General features: G+C 30.4%; 2 protein-coding genes across 4 annotated transcripts; both read right to left on the bottom strand.

Moving 5' to 3' along the window:
- Window positions 1–13: 13 nt before the first annotated feature.
- LOC146528869 (pyrokinin-1 receptor-like) lies at window positions 14–17445 on the bottom strand. Of its 2 annotated transcripts, none has more exons than XM_085203076.1 (5): window positions 16854–17445; window positions 3319–4208; window positions 2641–2861; window positions 1863–1974; window positions 14–1392 (listed from the first exon to the last, which is right to left on the bottom strand). In XM_085203076.1, exons 2-5 carry the CDS (start codon window positions 4112–4114, stop codon window positions 1211–1213), a joined length of 1311 nt encoding a protein of 436 aa, XP_085059202.1. In that variant the 5' UTR covers window positions 4115–4208; window positions 16854–17445; the 3' UTR covers window positions 14–1210. The 2 variants fall into 2 exon arrangements, with proteins under 2 accessions (XP_085059202.1, XP_085059203.1); XM_085203077.1 differs by having other exon boundaries at window positions 3319–3453; window positions 16854–17432.
- Window positions 17446–18173: 728 nt separating this feature from the next.
- On the bottom strand, window positions 18174–21687 carry LOC146528868 (uncharacterized). Of its 2 annotated transcripts, none has more exons than XM_085203080.1 (3): window positions 21017–21687; window positions 20647–20750; window positions 18174–20532 (listed from the first exon to the last, which is right to left on the bottom strand). In XM_085203080.1, the coding sequence occupies exons 2-3, from the start codon at window positions 20710–20712 to the stop codon at window positions 20014–20016; spliced, it is 585 nt and encodes a 194-aa protein (XP_085059206.1). In that variant the 5' UTR covers window positions 20713–20750; window positions 21017–21687; the 3' UTR covers window positions 18174–20013. The 2 variants fall into 2 exon arrangements, with proteins under 2 accessions (XP_085059206.1, XP_085059204.1); XM_085203078.1 differs by having other exon boundaries at window positions 20824–21683.
- Window positions 21688–21720: the final 33 nt, after the last annotated feature.

The following is a 21720-nucleotide window of genomic DNA, read 5'->3' as shown; positions in this document are numbered from 1 at the left end:
TTTTTTAATTTAATTTCATTTGTAAATAGTAACTACAGATAATACAAGGTAACCACATTCTGGCGTCACAACAATAAATTAATTCTTTATATATATACACATTGGACCTAACAAGTACATATATTTGTAACAGCAAATCGTATTTTAAGAAATGAAATTCATTTAATATTGACATTTTTTACGTATACATTTAATCAAATTTATAACTATATATAACATTTTTTTAATAAATTAAACACATGATAAAACGTCTGAGGTTATTTTTTATTAATATTAATGCAAAAATCACTTATAGAGCATCTTTTAAATTAAAAATTCAGTAAATATTTACAGAAATTTCGTGTATCATACCAGCGCAGCGCCGCCATTGAAATACTCTAAAGTCTAGTTAGTCCAATATTTGTACACATTTGTACAATTATTTGGCGTAAGCTCATTCTCATGCATAATACTATATCTATTCAAATTACAATCTTAAATATGATGTTATAAAATATCTTTATACATACATAAATTAATTACGTAAATATATATTTTTCCATAATAGTATTACTAATATATTTTGCTATAAATATATACAAAAATTATCACTGTGTGTGATGAATTTTTGCACAGTAAAACTTGTAAATTACGTACATTCTATATATGACATTTGTAGAAAAACCTTTAATCTTGTAAAGCATTAATGGGGTTCTTTTCTTTTTCAATATTTTTTTTTTATTTTATCATACAATCAAGACGACAATTAGAACTTATTATGCATTTCTTGTTTTTTCAACAAAATACCATCGAAACTACTTACATACATTTAGAAAACTAGTAAATTGCTAAGTACATATTATACCCTGTCATATAAAATCATAAATCTAGTAACGAGCTAACACCATCATGGCGCAAATGGTACGCGACAGTGCGTTAGTTGTGGATTTGAATATTTTGAGGAAAAGCTTAGAATTCGAATTGTAAAATATGAGTTTTTTTCCAAATACCTTACCTTACCTACTCAATAGTCCCCTGACTGAGAGGTAAATGGTACAATATGTTACGGTTTTCTTCTTCTAAAATCTCGCCGAGAAGAAATGCGGGAAGGTAAAAAGATCATAGATATTATAACAAATTTTTGAACTATTAATTTTTTAAATTATCCATTAATTTAATCAAATTTATTATAATTTTTAAACAATAACCATTTTCATAGAAATTATAAGTTTCACCCGTTATTTTCACACTTGTTTACATTAAAATTAGCCTGTAACGTATGAGAGCAAGTTTTTTCATAAGTCATAAAAGGGACTTTCATTGTTCTTTTACACTTGTCACAAATTTTCCACGTCCGCGGTGAACTTGTTTCCTTGAATCTTCTGTTATCAGTCTCTCTTTGAGCCATATTACCTGTACAAACAATATAAAAATCATTAAAGGGTTATTTAAAATTAGCCTAATAAGTTTTTATACTAAGTAACATAAATTAATTATATTTGCTTCTCATAATAAAAGCATTTTTATAAGAGAACATCACACTTAGGCCTGTCTTACATCAGTTTCATCCCGCACACAGCAGGGTACGTCTAATAATTAAAGTTAATTCATAATATATAATTTTTCATCGATGTTTTCTTATGACATAACTTAAATTTATCGTCCGTAAAGCGTGCTTATATTATTGTTAAGGATAGGACGATGATAGAAAAAGTATGAAGCCAAGGAGAATGTATCAAGTGGAATCTTAGGCCGGTCCGGCCGTCAGTTCCTCACTCTCGCTTGCACGCTCGGCTCAGGCAAAACGAGACAGTGACTCATGGTTTTTCTTATAAGATGTAAGACGTTATCACATTTAAAGAGAATTTCGTGTTTAAAATTACCTGATTGTAACACACTCGGCGTGAATTGTCGTGTTATAGGAACAGTTGTATAAGAACACCGTGGCTTCAGTACTCCGCTATTTTCGCGGCAAAACCATTGCGCTATTGTATGCTACAAATAAAAAAAAATATTGAAAGTATTAACATAAATATTGCTTGAAGCAATAAGGCCGCCTTTGCATACATTTTATAAAAATATATTGTTTCTTTCTCTTTTATATGTATTTATGTGTGCAATAAAGTTTTTTCTATTCTATTCTATAAAATAGCTTTTCTCCTATGCTTTAAGATATAATTAGATCCAATTTTCATAGTGTACCGGTCTATACTATTTAATAATTATAGTAATTCGTCAAATACATATAGAGAATCTATCAAAATGTCAAAACTTCTTTTGGAATCAAGATAATAAAAATATAGAAAACATAACGAAAATATAGAAAGCAAAGTAGTATGTATTTATTTATATATTTATGTATGTATGTATGTATTTGTTATGTAAAACTATTGTTATGTAAAACTAGATATCAACTCTTCAGACAATGGTTCTCTGCCCAAAAGTTGCGTATAATACACAATTGCCAGATAGTTGTGTTTAATAAGGTTGTGGAAGAGGTCGCTCTCTTAGCGATAAGGCCGACTACTGTACTGTTCTATGTATTAATACATATTCATATGTGTCTTGTCTTTCATTTGTACAATAAAAAGTATTTTATTTTCTTTTATATTTATAATAAAAATATGTTATATAAACAAGCAAAATAAAAAAAAATGTTACCTTAAAAGCATCTCTGAATTTGTACGACATGATATGGTAAAACACTGGATTAATGCATGTAGACATGTAGTACAAGACCCCCGACATGTACGTGATGAAGGAGTAGACGGACAGGAGCATCGGTGACTTTGCAATATTATTCTCCGTTGTCCCATAAATAGCCACGAGGCGCTGAGCGTGAAAGGGCGCCCAACAAACGAAGAATGCTACTACAACTGCAACTATGAAATAATTTAAAAATTATTCAGCAGCCCGCTTTTTTTTTTGCAAAACTCCGAAAGTAGTCCACAGAGTATATTTACTTATCAAGTTTAAATTTTCAAGTCCTCGTAGTAAAACATTTGCTGTGACATACAGACTGTCAGACAGATAGAATGAATCTATAGGGATTCCATTTTGTGCCATTCTATTACGCAATTCTAAAGAGAAAGTTAGGAAAAAACTTGTTCTTCCTATTTCTAAGCCAATTATATAAAAATTGATGTCGTTTTATAAAAATTGATATTAGATCATTCTCTGATAAAAAAATATGTTACGGAATTTTTTTAATCCTAAGTGTGTGAAAAAAGCTTTAAACTATGACCTTTTTATTAATCCTAACCTGTTTAGGTTATTATATTTTTAAACAAAAAAATATTCATTATTTATTTAATTTAGTTCAGCAAAAACCATACTTACTTAACATTTTGACCACTCTTTTTGTTGACTGACCACTGTTTTTTCTCTGTATTTTAAGTACAGTTCGTGATTTGTTGTTGAGTTCCTCACTCTCTTGTTTTTGTTTAAATGAGTTAGATTTGCTCAATCGAAGTCCTATCAGAGAATACAATCCCGTTATTACAATCATTGGGGCAAAGAAGAAAAAGAAACTAGATATTTCAAAGGAGTGTTCGATTATGACTCTAGTCTGCAAGCACACCGTCACACCTTTGTGTACTTTAATACCAAATTGGAGAGCCTGGGGTAGCGCTAAACCAAACGAGGCTATCCATAAGATAATTACATGTTTAATAGCTCTCGATAGTTTTGACATTTTATGTGAAACAAAAGGATGACATATTGCCAAATATCTTTCGACAGTGAATAGAGTGATTGTTAAAACACTGGCGTTTGTAGAAGTTTCCGCAGCCAAGCCGCGTAGAACGCAAAATACAGGTCCAAAAATATACGGCCATTTTGACCAAATTGAATACATTTCTTGAGGCATTCCACTCACTAGAAGAAGAAGATCTGAGATTGCTAAACTGAACAAATAGTAATTTGTAGCTGTGTGCATGTTTTTGTTACGAATTATAACTAAACATGTGCAAAAGTTGCCAAAAACACCTGTTACAAAAATAAGGGTGTAAATAATTGTAATAGGGATTACTATATAGAGGGAATCGCGTTGTGGACCAAATACGAGAGTGGAATCTACAATTTTTGACAAATTCAAGTCTATTTTATCTGTTATATTGTCATTTAGAGTACCCATATTTACTTAAGAGGGGTAAATGTTACGAAAATTACTTTAAATTTATATATAATATAATAAAAAGTTTAATTTTCATCAATTGAGTACCACCAACCTGAAACAAATAAATATACAAATAATTATATACAACCCCTCTACTTGTCTATTAATCTTCTACGTCTTCTTAACTTACTAATATTGATGAATTTGTTTGATTATATGCAAATAATCCATAAGAAATATTTTTGTATTCAATATTCCAATAATCGATATAGCCTGTAGGCTATAATCCAAATTCCAACAATATGTTGTATACCATGCTGATTATTTGATTTTCATAATATCTGTGGTCATAGCTAACTCTGGCAATTGTGTATTATACACAACTATCGGTTATTTGCACTTGACCACGCGGGCGTAGTTCGGCAGAGAGAACCAGGGAACCTAGTGTTAGACACTCTGTTCCCATTAAGACACTTCCGTTCCCCACTTTCCGCCGAGTTTAGGATCCATTGCGTGTTGATTCGTTATCAAAGACAACAAAAAGTAATAAGGACTATTAAACATGTAATTTCCTCGAATGGAAATCGAACCCACAATCTGTTATCTTTACGGTCGCACGCTTGAGCCCCGGCGCCATCGATTCGCAAGAAAATGAAAATCTAGTAATTAAACTAATTTTCTGCGTGGTAAACAATTGAATTGTGTAATTTTATTCATTTAACTTTTTTCTACTAAGTACTTGTCATTTATGAAATCGTATAACAATATAAGATAATGATAGAGAGAATAACAAGATAAATAAAGAATCTTTAATAATATTGTTTCTATCACTTTTATTACCTTCAATTTCTGTGTCAATAGATAGGATACCTATGTGTAAGTTTTATTTGTAAAAATTTTCATAATAATCAAATCTCATAAATATGTAGTAAACGGTGTTGTTTACCATTAGGAAAATTACATTATAAATACTGATAAAATAGTAAGCAACACTTCATTTTCGTATTAGTAAGTAGTAACTAAACTAGTAGCTTTGGCGGCTTATTTTTTGTGAAAGAGCATATTACAAGAGTAACAAAAATACAATAAGTTGTTAATATAATAAAAGCAAAAGTGTGAGGTCGTCGCGCCGGCATGGGATAGCATCTGATTGTAAACGCGATGGTTGTGAGGTCGATCCTATTGGAAGTGATAGTATTTTTTATTTGACTTCTCAGTCCGTTCTTGAATTCTGCAGAAAATGGGAAACGAACTGTCTGAACACTAGGTTCCCTCAGCTGAAACTTTAAAAAAACGCTATTTCATTATATTTCAATTAACACATTAAATAGAAAAAATTGGCCGCGACACCGGATCCTAAAACCGGTTCCATTATAACTACCTAGGAAGGAATACTAGGAAAATCTAAGTCCACGAGCGCTTATTAAACTTCTATTTTGCAATTACTGTGGTCAATATAATAAAAACAATATTGTTTGTGACCTCCAGAGGCATGCCATAAGAGTAATTACGTTGCATTAATTATTTATATTTATTAACTCCATACGGAAATTAAACAAATTACCTTTGCATATTTCACATAATGGGATATGTATGTGTAAAGAAAATTATACTATAGGTATATGGTATGGTATGATATGGTTATTTTATTATGGCGTTCCGAGCGTGCCCTATAGGTATATGATTATAAGATTTTTATTATAAATCTTCTTGGAATCTTTCGTCTATTTATAACCCAGATATTTCTAGGTTTTCTATTTTACATTAATTTCAAATAGCAACATCACAGAACTAATTTAATCAAAAAATACAAACATTTAAAATTCAAAGGGTATTTGAGCCCCAACCGAGACATGCAACGTACATATCTCGGTACATCCTCTCTACATAGTGTAAAACAACAACACTACTCACCAATGTACGCTATCATTTTTCAAACTACTGAACAGATTTTAATACAGCTTTCATTAGCAAAAAAATGATCCGACTCAAAATCAAATCCGAACGGTATATTAGTAAAATTGATCTTTTTTTAAAAAACCGGTTAAGTGCGTGTTGGGCTCGCCCACGAGGGTTCCGTACAAAAATAAGAGGTCTCGAGCTTTTTCTGAAATTCAGACTTAGCTTAACTTTTGCCCCCCTTTTAAGCTTATTATTTCTTAAGATTTAACCACAAACGTATAGTTTTCAGATTTTTTCCTGAACTAGTACTACCTGTAGATGCTAGCTGCAAAATTTCATATTTCTAGGTTTTTCGGAAGTACCCTATTAATTTTGATACCTTTATAGTGTCGAAATACGCACATATCCTAAATTAACACGCGTATAGATGTATCACTGTCAATAATAAGCACTAGGAAAATAAAAATAAATCAATTAATTCCAGATCTTTTCTAAAATTTTTCTATATATAGCATCCCGATCAAATTAGACATGGTGGCTGAAATTTTCCAAGGCTCCTTGGAAATATTTAATTAGTGAGAAAATGGATCTCGAATGTTAAAACTTCCATTGTGCAATAAAATTGTGATTTGTTTATGAGTGTTTTGAAAAAAATATATTTCAATGTTAATTATTTAGTATTACTCTTGACAAAATTATAAGCTATTATTATTATTTCCTATTTTTAATGCAGGGCTTTTTTTACAAATATATTTTTTCTTTTTATAGAATGATAAGGCCGTTTTCACAATCTCATTTTTCCTCGAGGTCATATTACTAGCGATAAACTATCACTACTGCTATCCCTGCGTAATAAAAGCAGAATGACGAAATAGTAAAGCTGTTAAAAGGATGAAAATTACCAAGAATAGTTATTTCGATAATAATATATTTTAAAAAAAATATGAAAAGATATATGGTCATTCAGGGTAACTAAATACAGTGGGTAAGTGAGCGCACTGCCTGAATCTCAAGATCCCGACGCGGTGTAGGGTACTTATTTTGCCGAATAAAAACGCTAGTGTGACAACACAAATTCACCTTATATCTTTTGTTTATTTTTAATAATATATATATTTTTTTTAATAATATAACTTTTTCTACTTTTAGAAGACTATGTTACTTGCAAAATCGTGATCTAGTAGCATGTCAGCCGATTATTATTGATATTCCTCGTATTCCTACGGATAGACGTAAACTAGTTAGTGGTTATTTTAGTAAGTTAGTTCCGATGTCATTCATTTATATTTTGACTACTCGGGGAACGTGTGTGCAGATAAATGAACGCATTACAATTGTGCCACACTATATGGACCAATATACGAAACAATAAATTTGGAATTGTTAAAAAAATACTTGGTATTATTTTAATTTATATTCAAAGAAATATCAATCACAATTTCAGGTCAATTACCCAAATTTTAAAAGCATTTAATTAATAGAACAATCAATATTCTCCTTATAAGAAAAATATTACCCAGAAAAATCGACATAGCAACAAGTGTATTCCCATGAGTTGGTTTTCACAGCCGCCGGTGTAAATATGAAGAAAGGTAAAAATAAAAGCATAAAATTGTAATAAAATATCGAGACAAATCGTAAAATTGTCAATTTCACTGCTGCAAAAGGAACATTAATGTCGTAATAGTTTTCGACGTTCTAAAAGAATTTGTAAAGATAAAAATGAGGTACAAAATAGGTACCTAGTCTAATTTTTAGTAAAATTATAAAAGGTTTTTGGATTTTCTCTATGTGACACATTAGCGGTAGAAAAGAAGAGTTGTGCCAAAAAAAAAATTTTCACTAATATACAGATGGGGCCTTCATGGCACAGGGGCACAAGGGTGCGACTGTAGACACAGGTTTTGGGTTCGACTCCCACTCGAACAAATGCAATATTTAATGTTTTCATATTTCATTCCATATTTCATATTTAAAGGTATCACTTGAATTTATTAAATTAAATAAAACTCTTCTTTCGTTGTTAGTTTTATAACCCGCTTTTCCTTTCCCTACATAAATATTTTACCTGGAAATTCTCTATCTCGATAAAACTCTATATCCAATTGAATGAAATTGGATAGTTGTTCATTATTTCAGTAGAGAAGTATATACTTCGATAAGGGCTGTCGACAGTGCGACCTTGTGAATTCGAAGAAGGAAGAGCCCTAGTGGCAAGCTTTGCAGTGCAATTACAAATCCATTGGTGTATCATTAAATTCCTTTGTATTTGCAGACGATAATGGAAGATGATTTCTTCCAAGAACAGCCAAGAACCAAAGAACTATCTGACTTGCTTAGAAATGTGGGTTAGTTTAGCCGCCTAGGTTCAAGCTAGCCGCTACATGGATCCTTATCGTATTAGCTTCGATGAATATCAATAACATAAAATGACTTTATATTAGTACTAGCGGCCCGCTCGCGGTTACACCCGCGTGAACTATGTTATTATTAATTTCTGTCTCCATGACTACGTCCTAGTGACGTCTATGCAAAATTTGAGATTCCTAGCACATGTAGTTTCTGAGATTTCGTGATGAGTGAGTGACCTTTCGATTTTATATATATAGATAAATGCTATAATGATTGAATAGGAAGCACACTGCCCTCCTTGTGTCATATGGATCGTGAAACAATGTCATGATTAAGAAATGTCTTCAGGCAACGTTCATTTTATGGACAATAAAGTGTAATGGCTTTTAGAATAATAGTTTACTTGAGGTCGACTCAAAGATTTTTATGAAGAAAACGACTTGTGTATATTTTAGGAAGTGTTATCTTTTTTCCTCTTTTTTTTTATAGCTTCACGCTGTATCCCGCTCATAATAGGGTAGACCTAGTATCTAAGTACTAAGATACTCCGCTCTTCACTTTCCGCCGAATCCCGGACACCAGAACAAAGAAATAAAACTACAACTAGAATGAATCTACATTTAGTTCATTTAAGTTTTTGTTAAATGTCTACAGTAGTTGATTTGCGTGAATATTGTATATGTTACTTTTAATACTGGAACTAAAATAAGTAGGTACACCAATAATTTTATACGTAATTTTATTTGGAAATATTAATAATCTGATTAACAAATAACTGGCCACTTTAGCTTATTTCTCTTTTTTTTTAATATAATTTGATTTTGAAACTGAAACACTTGAAACTGAACACAATGTCTCTAAAAATCGGTGGAAAATGTGGAAAAGATTCTCTTAACATTAGGTTCCCACTGACTAACCTGCTGCACAAAGGATACAGAGTGAAGTCGATTGATTAAATATACCTAATTATCTATAATTATTTACAAACAAATCAATATTTTTTACATAAATTTTACTCTCGTATAATCGTCGTACATTGTATTCAAATTCAACGTTGTTAATTTAGGCGACCTTAGTTCAAAGGTCTTTAAGTATTTCTGACGTTGTTTTGCATCTACCAAACACAACAGGTAAAATAATAAACTTAACTAATAACATTATTTATCTACTTGTCACAATTATTTATTTATTTCAATATATCTATTAATGTATGCCTTTATATTATTATTTTTTTTTCGAACATGTGGATAATGCTGTTAGCCCTATTGGCTTTTACAGCGACACCGGTTGGGTAGGGAAGAGGGTACTCTGTCCCTGAAGAAATGCAAGCACTAAGTGGCTGCCTGTGAGGAAGTCGACGACTGTAAGGGCGCCCCCTGCGGGACTCGAACCTCGGCTTGCGGCCGTCGAGCGGACTGGGATTTCACCTATGCTAAGCAAACCAGCCGCGACATGAAGTCGCGACTGGGGACAAATTAGACTACTCTAAGGGAGCTAAGGGTCCCTAACCGCTGGGCCCCACCGCGCCGAGACGCGATCGAAAGAAAAACAGAATAGCTCGCAGTTGGTAGGATTTACATTATGCTTATTTATATTATACTTTATATTATGTATGTAGTAAATATAAGAAACATTTGGGATAAAAATTTACAGTTTTTACTTTTAATTGATTCATTTAATTGTGTTTTTATTATTGTTATTAATTTTACCATATGTATACTACACATTAAATAAATATATTTTTTTGTTGCAAAATAGTAATTGCAACTATTGAGATAATTATTCATAATAACTGTTAACGAGGCAATCTACTTACAGAAATTTTACTTATCTATGTGAAATACAATATGTAAGGTAGAATTTTAATGCTTCTGCTATTTAGTAAGTAGTGAATTTCCAAAGTAATCCCTTACCTATAAATTGAAAATCTATATATCCATGAGCCAGTTCCATCGTCAGGTGTTCGTCACCAGAATAAATGATAAGACTATGTCATTCTTTTTTTGATTTACTCTGTTCTTTCTCTATTTCATAGCATTAGTAAGAAAAGAGTCAGAGAGTCAAGAGAGTAATACTATCAATATTTACCGTTTAGTAATAAATAATAATAACACTGTCATGTTGTTTAATAATTTAATCACATATATTGTATTATTTAATGACTTGAGTACAGAAAAAAGCATTTAAAACACAGACTATCCTACCTATAGCTATAGGAATAACATAATGAAAACAAGCATCGCTGATTGGTACCTAATATGAAAAAAAAAACAAACAATCCGACTATATACTTGAAAAAATAAAAAATACTTATACCTAAGAAAAAACTAAAAAGAAAAAACAAATCCGGTAGTTGAAAATGCTCAAAAGTAATAGGTAAGTACTTAACAAAAGTACGCTATTGAAATTATTTTATAGTCGAGACACACAAAAAAAATGTTAACATTCAAAACATGGCTTCATGAGAAGTTTTGATTGGTTGATGAATAGATACCAATTTAGCTAAAACTCTTCTGCTTATTCAGTGCCAAGCAAGAGGAAAGTAACATCATTAGATGAATACTAAATATCTTCACCGAACAAGACCAAAAAAATTATGTAAAAAATGGTATATTTTTATCAAACAAAGTGAGCATTTAAAAATTATTTTTAAAATAGTATGTAGACTTAAACTCTACATGTTCTATACTTCAACGTTAACAAAAAAAACATTCTCTACTTGTTAACGGAGTGTCTTAACAGCAGGTTCCCTCTGCCTACCCTGTTGTGTGCAGGAAACAGCGGGAAGCTGATTTGTTATTTTATAACGATTAAATACGTCAAGTTCAGATGAAAATAAAATAAATGTAGAAATACTAAATTTTCATATATTTTGATATATTTTTAATTTTCATATAGGTATTTGTAAACTATATTTTTATATATTTTTGCATTTTTTAAGGTGCATTAAAGTTTAAAGTTTAAAAAAATGCTTCCCTGTTTAGTTCACTTAACTTTTTTGTTACTGTTCATTTAGTAATCTAATTTATCAAGTACATTTTAGTAGTAATATATCAACTAACTTCTTTTGGCAGAATCAAAGGCAGAAAAACTTTATTTGTTAAACCTAGGAGCGTCAGAGTTCCGTTTATACATATGTACATGTATACACATATATATAATATAGGACATAATAAAAGTGTACAATACCAATAAAATCAGTTGCTTGCGAGTGCAAAAAATATTTTAGTATTTAAAATACCTAGTATACCTACTTACTATTATGCTATGCTATTAAATTTTATTGTAAAATAGACACGTTCTACTAATTAAATTGTTGATAAGTACTTTATCAACGAGCGTTGGATCAAAATTGAAAATCATGCAAAAAAGATAGTTATTTAAAACGATTTAATACTTATTTAATTTAATACTTTTGTGAAACTAGAGCCGTAGGCAAAATGAGCAAAAAAAAGATAAAAAAATGTATTTTGTTACTAAGTGGGATTTTTATAGACTTCATCTTTGATCATAAGTATATTACGGTAATATAATAATACAATTATGAGCGTTATTAACTTTTTATAAAACTAATATCTCTGTATTTTATAAAAATATCTTACGTCTTCGTGATAGACTTCTTTAAAGTATACTACTTGTATAACCGAGGCCATTGTTGCACAGGGGTACGAGAGTGTGACTGTAACACGACTGTTGTGGATTCGATCCCCACTTGCGGCAATGAATTATTATTTATTAATATTTTAATTTTCTCCGCTCTGCCACCAAGGGAAAGCCCAGCGTTGAATTCCGCCTCTCAATCTACAATGCTTCGACTGGGGCCTGTCTTAACACTACGTTCCCTCTGTATACTCTGGTGTCTGTGGTATACAGCGTAAAACTAATTTTTAATTTTGGTCGAGAATTTTTTTGTAAATAACTTTAGCGCCCGAACATCGCAATGTCGTTTACTTTAAATTGAAAATTAATGCGCTTTATATTATCTCTATATAAAATTAAAAATAAAAATGTTTTGTCTGTACACTTAGTATTTTAGACTAAAATGGATAGAGGGACCCTTAAAAAGAATAATAGAAAGCAAAAATAAAACGAATAACATGTGTATAAGGTCGCATACTAATGTTTTTTCAATTTTATTCGCGTAATCAAAACCTTTATTATCCGATATTTCGCATAGACTCAAAAGTATAAAGTGAGAACTTACAGTTCAAAGAAATGAAAGAAGCCGAAAAAATGGAATTTTATATTACTGATAAAAACTATTTTTTGTAGGTACAACACAAGTGAAGTTAGCTGTGTTTTAGGCATACCTGCTGCCAATCTGTTCAATACAAATATTTACTACAAATAAATCTGTTTTGAAAAAAATGCCAAACACGTATCTATAAGTAATTGAACATACCTACAGACTACCGGTAATTTTATTATTATACCTACAGATAATGACATTTCTCGTGTAAGTTTTGTTACTATCTTTTATTTTAACAAGTTCCCAAGTCCCTTAAACAAGTTTCTAAATATAATCTGAAAAACATTCCACCGTCCTGGTGTACGCTTATTTCTATTTTAAACGTTTAGGTGAGTATGTTTTTAAAATCACTTTTGGTGCAATATCAGATACAATTAAATTAATAATACATACATGCTTACGTATGCGGTATGATAATAATTATTTTTCATACTGAGAGCTAATAATAGTAATTACATTGGACAATGCCTTTAATTCGACGATGTCAAATTACAAGGCATGTCGCTGACAATATGCCTATGTATCTAAAATTCAAATTCATAATAAGTTTATAGTAATAAACTTATTATGAATTTGACTTGATTATGAGTTTTGTGACTATCCTATCCTATCCTATATCTTATAAAACAAAGTCGCTTTTTGTGTCTGTCTGAACTTTCCAACTCTTCTTCTTCTAAACCACCCAACGGATTTTGATGCGATTTTCACCGAGGTCGAGTATTTCTCAGGGAAAGTTTATATATAGTTTATTATTTGTACATTCTTATGTAAATTTACATAAATAAGATAAATGTGTATAAAGTCCTACCCGTTGAGACACTTTCGTGCATGCGCTGCTTTAATGGTACGTACTACATGAAAATGATGTACTGGAGTATTGTTCCTCTTAATAAGATCTACAAAAAAGTCCGTGACAGCATATTCGTATCTTTTAAGAATAACGTGTAGTGATCATATTTCTGTCTAAAAATTGTAATTTCAATATATTTTTTATTGTGAGGGATATTTTCCATAATGGTATTAATCCTTATCCTTTAAAATACTTTATTAATTTTCTACGTTAAACGAAGATAAAATTTGCTTTTTACACTATTTCGCAATTGCGAATAGTTTTAGAGAAAAACGCATTTAATTGTTGACACATCACACCGTTCACTGTATCGAGTTATGTTTCACTTATCCCTTACTCTCGGCATATAAATAAGTATATTAGTTACGTTGGCCATTTAATGTAGATCAAAACTGTCTTTTACTGTTTTTCATTTTAATAAGTACTTTAGAAGTTGTTACAATATCAAAAAATCCTTGCTGCGAAACGGCTCGCTACTCGCCATGCGTCCCTGCGCGCCCCACGACGTTTTGCTTATACGCGTCCGCCGCGCCCGCCTGCCTTACACGCATCGGTGGTTGAGTGGTAGAATGCTCGCCTGCCACGCGGGCGGCCTGGGTTCGATTCCCGGCCGATGCATTCTATTTAATTTTCCTCACAGGCGGCCATACATAGCACATAGTGCTTGCTTTTCATCAGGGACAGAATACCCTCTTCAGCATTAACCACAAGCTCGAAAAAAAAACCCGCCTGTCTCTATAGCAACGAAGATTTAGATGCGTTTGCACGTATTGGATAATGGGAGTTGAATGTATTATTTCAGCGCGATATATTTGGTTTCATATTTTTTGTAGTAGTTATTAGTAGGTAGGCTTTTGTTTATAATTTCTTCCGTTTAAAAATAGTCATTTAACTATCTAAAAATAGTCATTTAAATATATTTTAATAAGTACTTGAAAAGATTAGTAGCACAGATTTAAAATTACGGTACCTACTAAAAAATCCTTGCTGTGTAAAGCAATAGGAAAATCCTTATTGAAACTACGAAAATGCGGGTTGAAAAAGGGTTTAATTAATTTTCACATTATCTTAAGTGCTTTGCATATACATTATATGAATAATCCAGTAGTTAAAGCGGGCGAAGCCGCATGAGGGTCGCTAGTACTAATACAATTTAAATATGAAGCTTAAAAATAATAAAATTAGAATCTACTTATATTATTACTAGCGGACGCGCGCAGCTTCGCTTACTTATTAAGGGTGAATTCTAATAAACCACGAAACATGTGTTCAATGAAATATTTTTAAGAGTCTAAACTTCAAATTTTATAATAATCGGTGGCGTTTAAAGATTTTTCCATACAAACTTTCAGCCCCTTATTTGCACCCTTAGGGGGAGAATCCTAGAAAACGATGAAACACGTGTGCGATTAAATACTTTTAAAAATCTAAATTTCAAATTTTATAAAAATCGGTACCGATTTAAAAAAAATTCCATACAAACTTTCAACCCCTATTTCACCCCTTTAGGGTTAACATTTTTCAAAATCCCTTCTTAGTGGATGTCCAGATTACGAAAGTAAACATCTGTTCAAATTTCACATTTCTACGCACAGCGGTTACGGCTATGCGTGCGTTTTTCCTCAGTCAGTGAGGACAAGTCCTTTTATATATATAGATAACTAGTGTCCCACTCACGGCTTCGCCCACTGGAGCTTTACGATTTAATATTATTTTAATATTATATGTATTTTAATATTATATGTATTTAGAGAAAATTGTTCAGATTTTTGGATGGATTTCGAATTTTTATCTATAGTTACTGTTATACACTAAATAAATTTTATTGTGTATTAAATGTCTATTCTGTCGGAATTCAAATACAAATTACCTATGCGTTTATCCATAACCCTCTCTATCGTGAAAATACTAATCGTCAGTTTAAGTCCCATAAAAATCAGTTCAGCTGTTCTAGATATTAACCCGGACAAATATGTAGAAAGACAAACAGATAGAGAGATATAAATTATAAAATTATTTGTTTTCATTATAGTATCGTGTAAATAACCATATAAACTTGAAAAAGCACAGATACTTTTTAAATCACAGACAGACACTTTTTTTTAAACGTTGCATCTTCACCTTGCAAATTTTCTATTATTTTTTGTCACAAAATGCCTTATTTTGTAAAATGGATACCTACTTATATGGTAGCGGGGACTTTTATTAGAACTAATGAAATTGAATATTTTTGTAGTAGGTACAATGTACTTACATAATATATTTAATAATTTTATTGCCTCCTAGGCCTGGCCTGGATTTATTGAAATAAATCTAAAATTAAGTTCAAATAACGACTTCTAGACTCTTGGCAAAAACAAATATTACAAAAAAATTCTTGAAATCTACTCAAGCACCCATTCAAGAGTGATGTCATTAGTCGTGACCAAAGGGAATAGAGATATTTTTTTGTATTTATATATATCTTAATAGATGAACACTTTATATATATAAAATGTTTACATTTTAAACACAGTTATATATAATGTTTATTATTGACTAGCGGCCCCTGCGCTGCGCAGCTTCACCTACTTGAACTATACGAATATTTTAAAAAGTGTATTTAAGAAAAAAGTATTTACTATTTTAGCATAGGTTCTTTTCACAGTAAAAATGCACTAAGTATGTAAATCGTAATTTAATCTATTAAGGTGTGCGATAAGTACGCGCGCAAGGCATACGCAATAAAAGTAGCCTATATACTCCCCCACAACCCCCTCTAACTTTAGATGGTAGTTCCATAACAATAAGTTCAGATGGTCCGAATTGCCAAAATGTTAATCCATTTTGTTCTGAAAACACACTATTATTTTGAAATTACAGACAAACCCTTTAATTATATATATCCTACGTATAGATAATTACATACAAAATATTTAAAAAAGAAAATCGTTGCGCTAGGGTAGAAGTGTATGACTGTAGACGCGATAGTTTGTGGGTTCGATTCCTATTCAAAGAAATTAAATGTTTAATATTTTCATTTCTTCAATCGCTCTGCGTTGAGTTCCGCCGCTTGACACGCTTCCTCTGCCTACCCTGCTGCCTCCGGGTACAGCGTGACACTGATATAGTCATGAATTCCTTTATTTACCCAACATGTATGTGGGTTTACGGAAATTTTGGACCTAATGAAAACAAACGAACTTCAGAACGGTGCCAAAGCCAATTTCATAGTACTTTATGGCAGCAAATTTAATTATATATATATATATATATATATATATATATATGTATGTATGTATATCGTTATTTATATTTTTGCACACGATCTTAAAACAGTGTAATAATATTAATTAAAACAAATATTACTATACTTCTGTTTTCTATATATTTATAAAAAAACAACAGCCTAATAATATACTTACGATAATTCATCTGAATTATTTTTAGGCAATCCAGTTTAAGACACATTGAAGCTATTATATTTAAATACCAATTGCACTTTTTTATTTTTCAATACTGTTTATCGTGGTACGTATATTGTATACGAGCACTAAAAATTCGTGCGACGCTTACGAAAACTTTTAGCTAACTGATGGCTTGCGAGTCGGCGACAAACAAACCTATGTTCTATGTTATGAAGAGGAATAAAAAACATATTTTTTACTTAGTTATTAATATCAGTTTCATGCTGTATCCCGCACACAGCAGAGGAGACCTAAAATTAAGGCTTTCCTTTCTTTTTTGACCTATTAATAAAAGTTTTATTTCACTCGCATGGGTTGTGGTTTTCATCAGTAATTTTACCTTTCATTAAAAACAATTTAATATTTTGTGGCCATAAAAAATATTAAAACATCTACTACGACAATACTATCTTATCGCTGAGTCAAACTTTACACTTTAGTTGCTTAATTATTTTTGATCCATATTTTAATATTGTTCAAGCAAAAATCTGAAAAATATCTGTATATATAGATAAAAAAAGTTTTGTTCTAATACGAAACTTTTTTTTATCTACTTATATCCATAATTTTCAATTGAGTGAAGGTATTATTTTACTTTTGTATCACATTCGTTGTTTTTTTCATAGTAACATTGAATATTAGTGTATAAAAATCCAAAAATGTATGCGTAACCAGTAAAAAAAAGAAAAACAAAAATCGTAGACGCAACGCTGTTCTGGATGATATAATGAAACGATTCATTACTAACAAAAATGGCACAACACATGTTAAATTATAAGAATACAATATCCAACGTAGAAAAAATTGTATATTTTTTACGTTTAAATATTTTTATTCATCTCGAATAATAAACTTTATTTTTTATTCTTTCTGACTCTACTTTTAGAGACAGCGACACAAATGCAAAACTCAGTTTAAGTAAGCCTCGCGAACTGGAAGTAATTTAATCATGCAAAAGCGTGAAAAAGAAACATTGTCTTAAAATTGAATTGAAGTTATTTTTGATGTACCTACATACAAGTAAATAAATATATTTTACAACTAGCGATCGTCATAAAAATATTCATACCTTGGATAATATTATCGTAACTTCCGATCGATTTTAGGGTTCTATATCTTTTGAGGAAGAAAGGAACCCTTATAAGAACATTTTGTTGTCAGTCTGTCAGTGTGTCTGTCGTTTACTTCATCACTGCCGTACCTTTGCACATTCCCAATAACAGATGAATACTATTTGTTCATAAATGAATAGTTATATTTTAATTAAAAGATAATTACTGTTATACTACTAACATTTAATTTATTTTATAAATATTTATTACTTAAATATACAATTACAAGCTTTGTGGTGCTTCTATGAGATCTACGCTACAGAGAATATTCAAATAACATAGAACAGAATATTATTCATTGCGCACTTATAAATAAATATAAATAATAAGAATAAGAAAAAATACAAACACGAATATATCGTATAAAATGTATGAAAGAGCGGTCTTATTGCTTTTGGTAGACAATCTTTAGTAAATAATAGACTACTTAGTTGTAAATAAAGGGGAATAAGGTTTCAGTGCAATTAAAATTTTAGGAAACATACTTAACTACATTATATACTTACGTAATATAATAAAAATTAAGCAACAAAATATCCTATACTTATATATAATACATCTATATATTAGTCTATATAATACGTACATATATTTACATTAAATATATGTTTGTATAACTCTAATTGTATATTATATATAAGATATACCTATACCAACATTAGCGGATAAAAATAAACTACTCTTCTAAATTAAATAAGTACTCTTTAAGATTTCTGAAATGTTCATGACTTGGAATGTCGAACTTTAGTAGTTTCCAAATAACCACAGATATCACAGTGGAAGAGTTGGAACAAAATTAAGAATGGTTGGTAATTTGAAATGATGATTAGAGATATTATGGGACCAAGTTCAAAACGTAGCGGTAAATCTAAACCTCATTGGGGAATACCGACGAAAAGAGTGAAATTTAAAACGAAAGTAAGATTACTTATCCTAGCTTGTATGTTGTATGTATAGTTGTTATGCGATAAAACCTTCTGAGACAAAGGGCAACGCAATACAGCAACTAAGAGATCACAGCCAAGCAACAACAAAAGATTTTGCTTTTCCATATTTAACATAATATCGTCGCACACTTTGATTAAATTAGTGAGTGGGCTGTATAATAATTAACCAGTTTTCTGTTATATAAAATATTTATAAATTAATTGTGCCTATAACATAATTTACATACATTCATCATATTAATACTTAAATCTTGTTGAGTATTGGAGAATATGGAGAATATATAAATAATTACAGATATAAATATGACTGTTTATACACCTATATAATAATGAATGAATCAGATATCTATGACAAAATTATATAAATAAACTGAAATCTACTTTTGCAGTTTATTTAAACATATCTTAATTATAACAACTATCACTAAAGGCCAAGCTCAAAGCTTGCCTTCCATAAAACTGGTTTTTCCATTAACAATTCATTTGGTAATTCCCTGTATTCCTCTGTCCCGTATATAGCTGAGTAGGTATAAGTCCCCTATGCAATGTCCAACTTTTGAGATTCTTGAGTGGTGGAAGTCACTCATTTTCTTACCAGAGCAAGTTAATAATTATAATTTATATCCTAGTGTGGGGATCCAACACATCCTACAACCATTGTATTTACAATCAACAATCAACAGCCACTGCTGCTGTGAAGATTAATGGGACAGAGATTGGAATTGTTTCATATTTATTTTAAAATTATGCATCAAATTTTAAAATTAAATTGATAGAAGAATTATTTACATAAACTTTGCCAGTCAATAAATTAAATCAATTTTCATACTTTCGAACTAATAGTTCTGTAAGTATTCAGTAATTTGTGTAGTAAAATCATACAATCACCCCTATAAACATTTTAATGGAAATTTTGTTAAAAACAACAGTGTTCTTGATTAATTTCTGCTATAAATGTATGTTAAATACACACTTTATTTTTTTTCTATGAGATGATTTTGCTCTATTAAAATAATAGATGCAGACTGCGAAACTGTAAACCATTGGAATTATTATTTTTCAGTCTTCACTAATTGAAAATAGATCTGCATGTACATGTCCTTCTGATTCTAATTTCTGTATTTCATTTCTTATTTTAACTTCTTTAATTGGTCTTAAGTTCTCATCTCTGGATATTTTTCTCTTTAAAGATAATGATTTTTTAGGATATATATCACCATGATCACTATTAGAAACCTTTCTCTTTTTTATTTTTGTGACAAGACAATCAAAGTCCGAAGAATCATCATCATAATCAGTATACACTGGTACCGAACGACCACTGCGTGTCGATCTCTGCGGTTGTATTCTGGTTGACTCAATAATTTGTATAGGTGGGGGCCATGTTGCCATGTTAACAGATTGCCTTGCTTGGCGATAATTATTTATTGACATAAGTTTTATGTAGACAGCTAAAGTTCTAGCTTTTTCAGCTGGTTCTAAACTTTGTGGGATAAGGCTCCAAGGCATACGCCTATCTCTAACATTTAAAAACCTTCTTTTCATTGTTACTTTAGGCGTTGAAAGATCTTCTTCCATCTGTTATAATAATATTATTTAATCTTAATATTTATTCAATAATAATAAACATATATTTATTTTTACAAATATTTAGTATTTTTAATTGGAAACTTGGTTAAAGAAAATGATTACCTTTTCTTGCTTTTGCTCAGTGTTTGACGACTTTGAATTCTTTAAAGCTTTAAGTATATCAGACATCTCATCTTTACTCAAATTTTCTTCTTCTAAGCCATAATCTAAAAAGATATTAGCTTTAAAAAATTGTACAACTTTTGTAAATATGTAAAAATAATTGTGAGGTATACTAACCAGTTAATTGATTTTTTAAATTCTTTATTTCCTGATCACAACTATCGTCTGATGATATTAATGATTCCATTTTTACTATTCGACTTATTAAAGAGGTACATTATTTACTAAGTCCATGCATTTTATCGGAAAATTTTATGCATGCATTTTAATATTATTTTAAGATGTATAGTAATTTCAATATAATATATACCTATACGGTTTTGAGTATTACTATTTTCATCGAAAAAAATGTTTTAATTTGAAAGATAACAATAACAATAAACTGATGACATTCTGTCATTTTCAAACAGAAGAAACAAGTTTTAGTACAAACAGTGACAATGATTAAATTTATTCTGCCTTAGTTCAGACAAATTAAGAATAATGTTAATTGTTACGGTACAGAAAATTACTTCGATAGAAACATTCAAAGACTTTAAGTTACATTTATACAATTATCTGTTTTTATCTTTTTTTGCTTCGCGCTATTATGCAGAGGGAACCTAGGAAACTAATGTTATATTCCGTTCCCATAAAGTTACTTCTGTTCCGCACAATTCTGAGGCATTGCATGCATTGGCGGAACTCAACAAATGGAACAAATAAAATATATTAAATATTTCCTTTTTTTTCCTATTGAGTGGTAATCGAATTCACAATCTAATGTGCTTACAGTCGCATGCTTGTGTCCCTGCGCCACGACTGACCTTAACTTTTTCAATATTAAAATTAGTATCAGATAAATTATATTGAAGTATGAGTTAACACTAGTTTTACGTTAATAACGTCTCGCAGTATGTATTATAATATAGTTTTCTAACATAAAATATAAAAATATAAGTCATTTCTATTAAGAATGAATGTGTGGTCAGTAAATACGCTATATGTGGTGAATGCTAGAGCTATATCTGTGGA

Source organism: Heliconius melpomene, chromosome 19 (genome assembly GCF_056956725.1).
Source record: "Heliconius melpomene rosina isolate 202511_hmr_F chromosome 19, ASM5695672v1, whole genome shotgun sequence".
In the NCBI taxonomy this organism is placed as follows: Eukaryota; Metazoa; Arthropoda; class Insecta; order Lepidoptera; family Nymphalidae; genus Heliconius; species Heliconius melpomene.
This window is presented reverse-complemented; position numbering and strand designations above follow the sequence as displayed.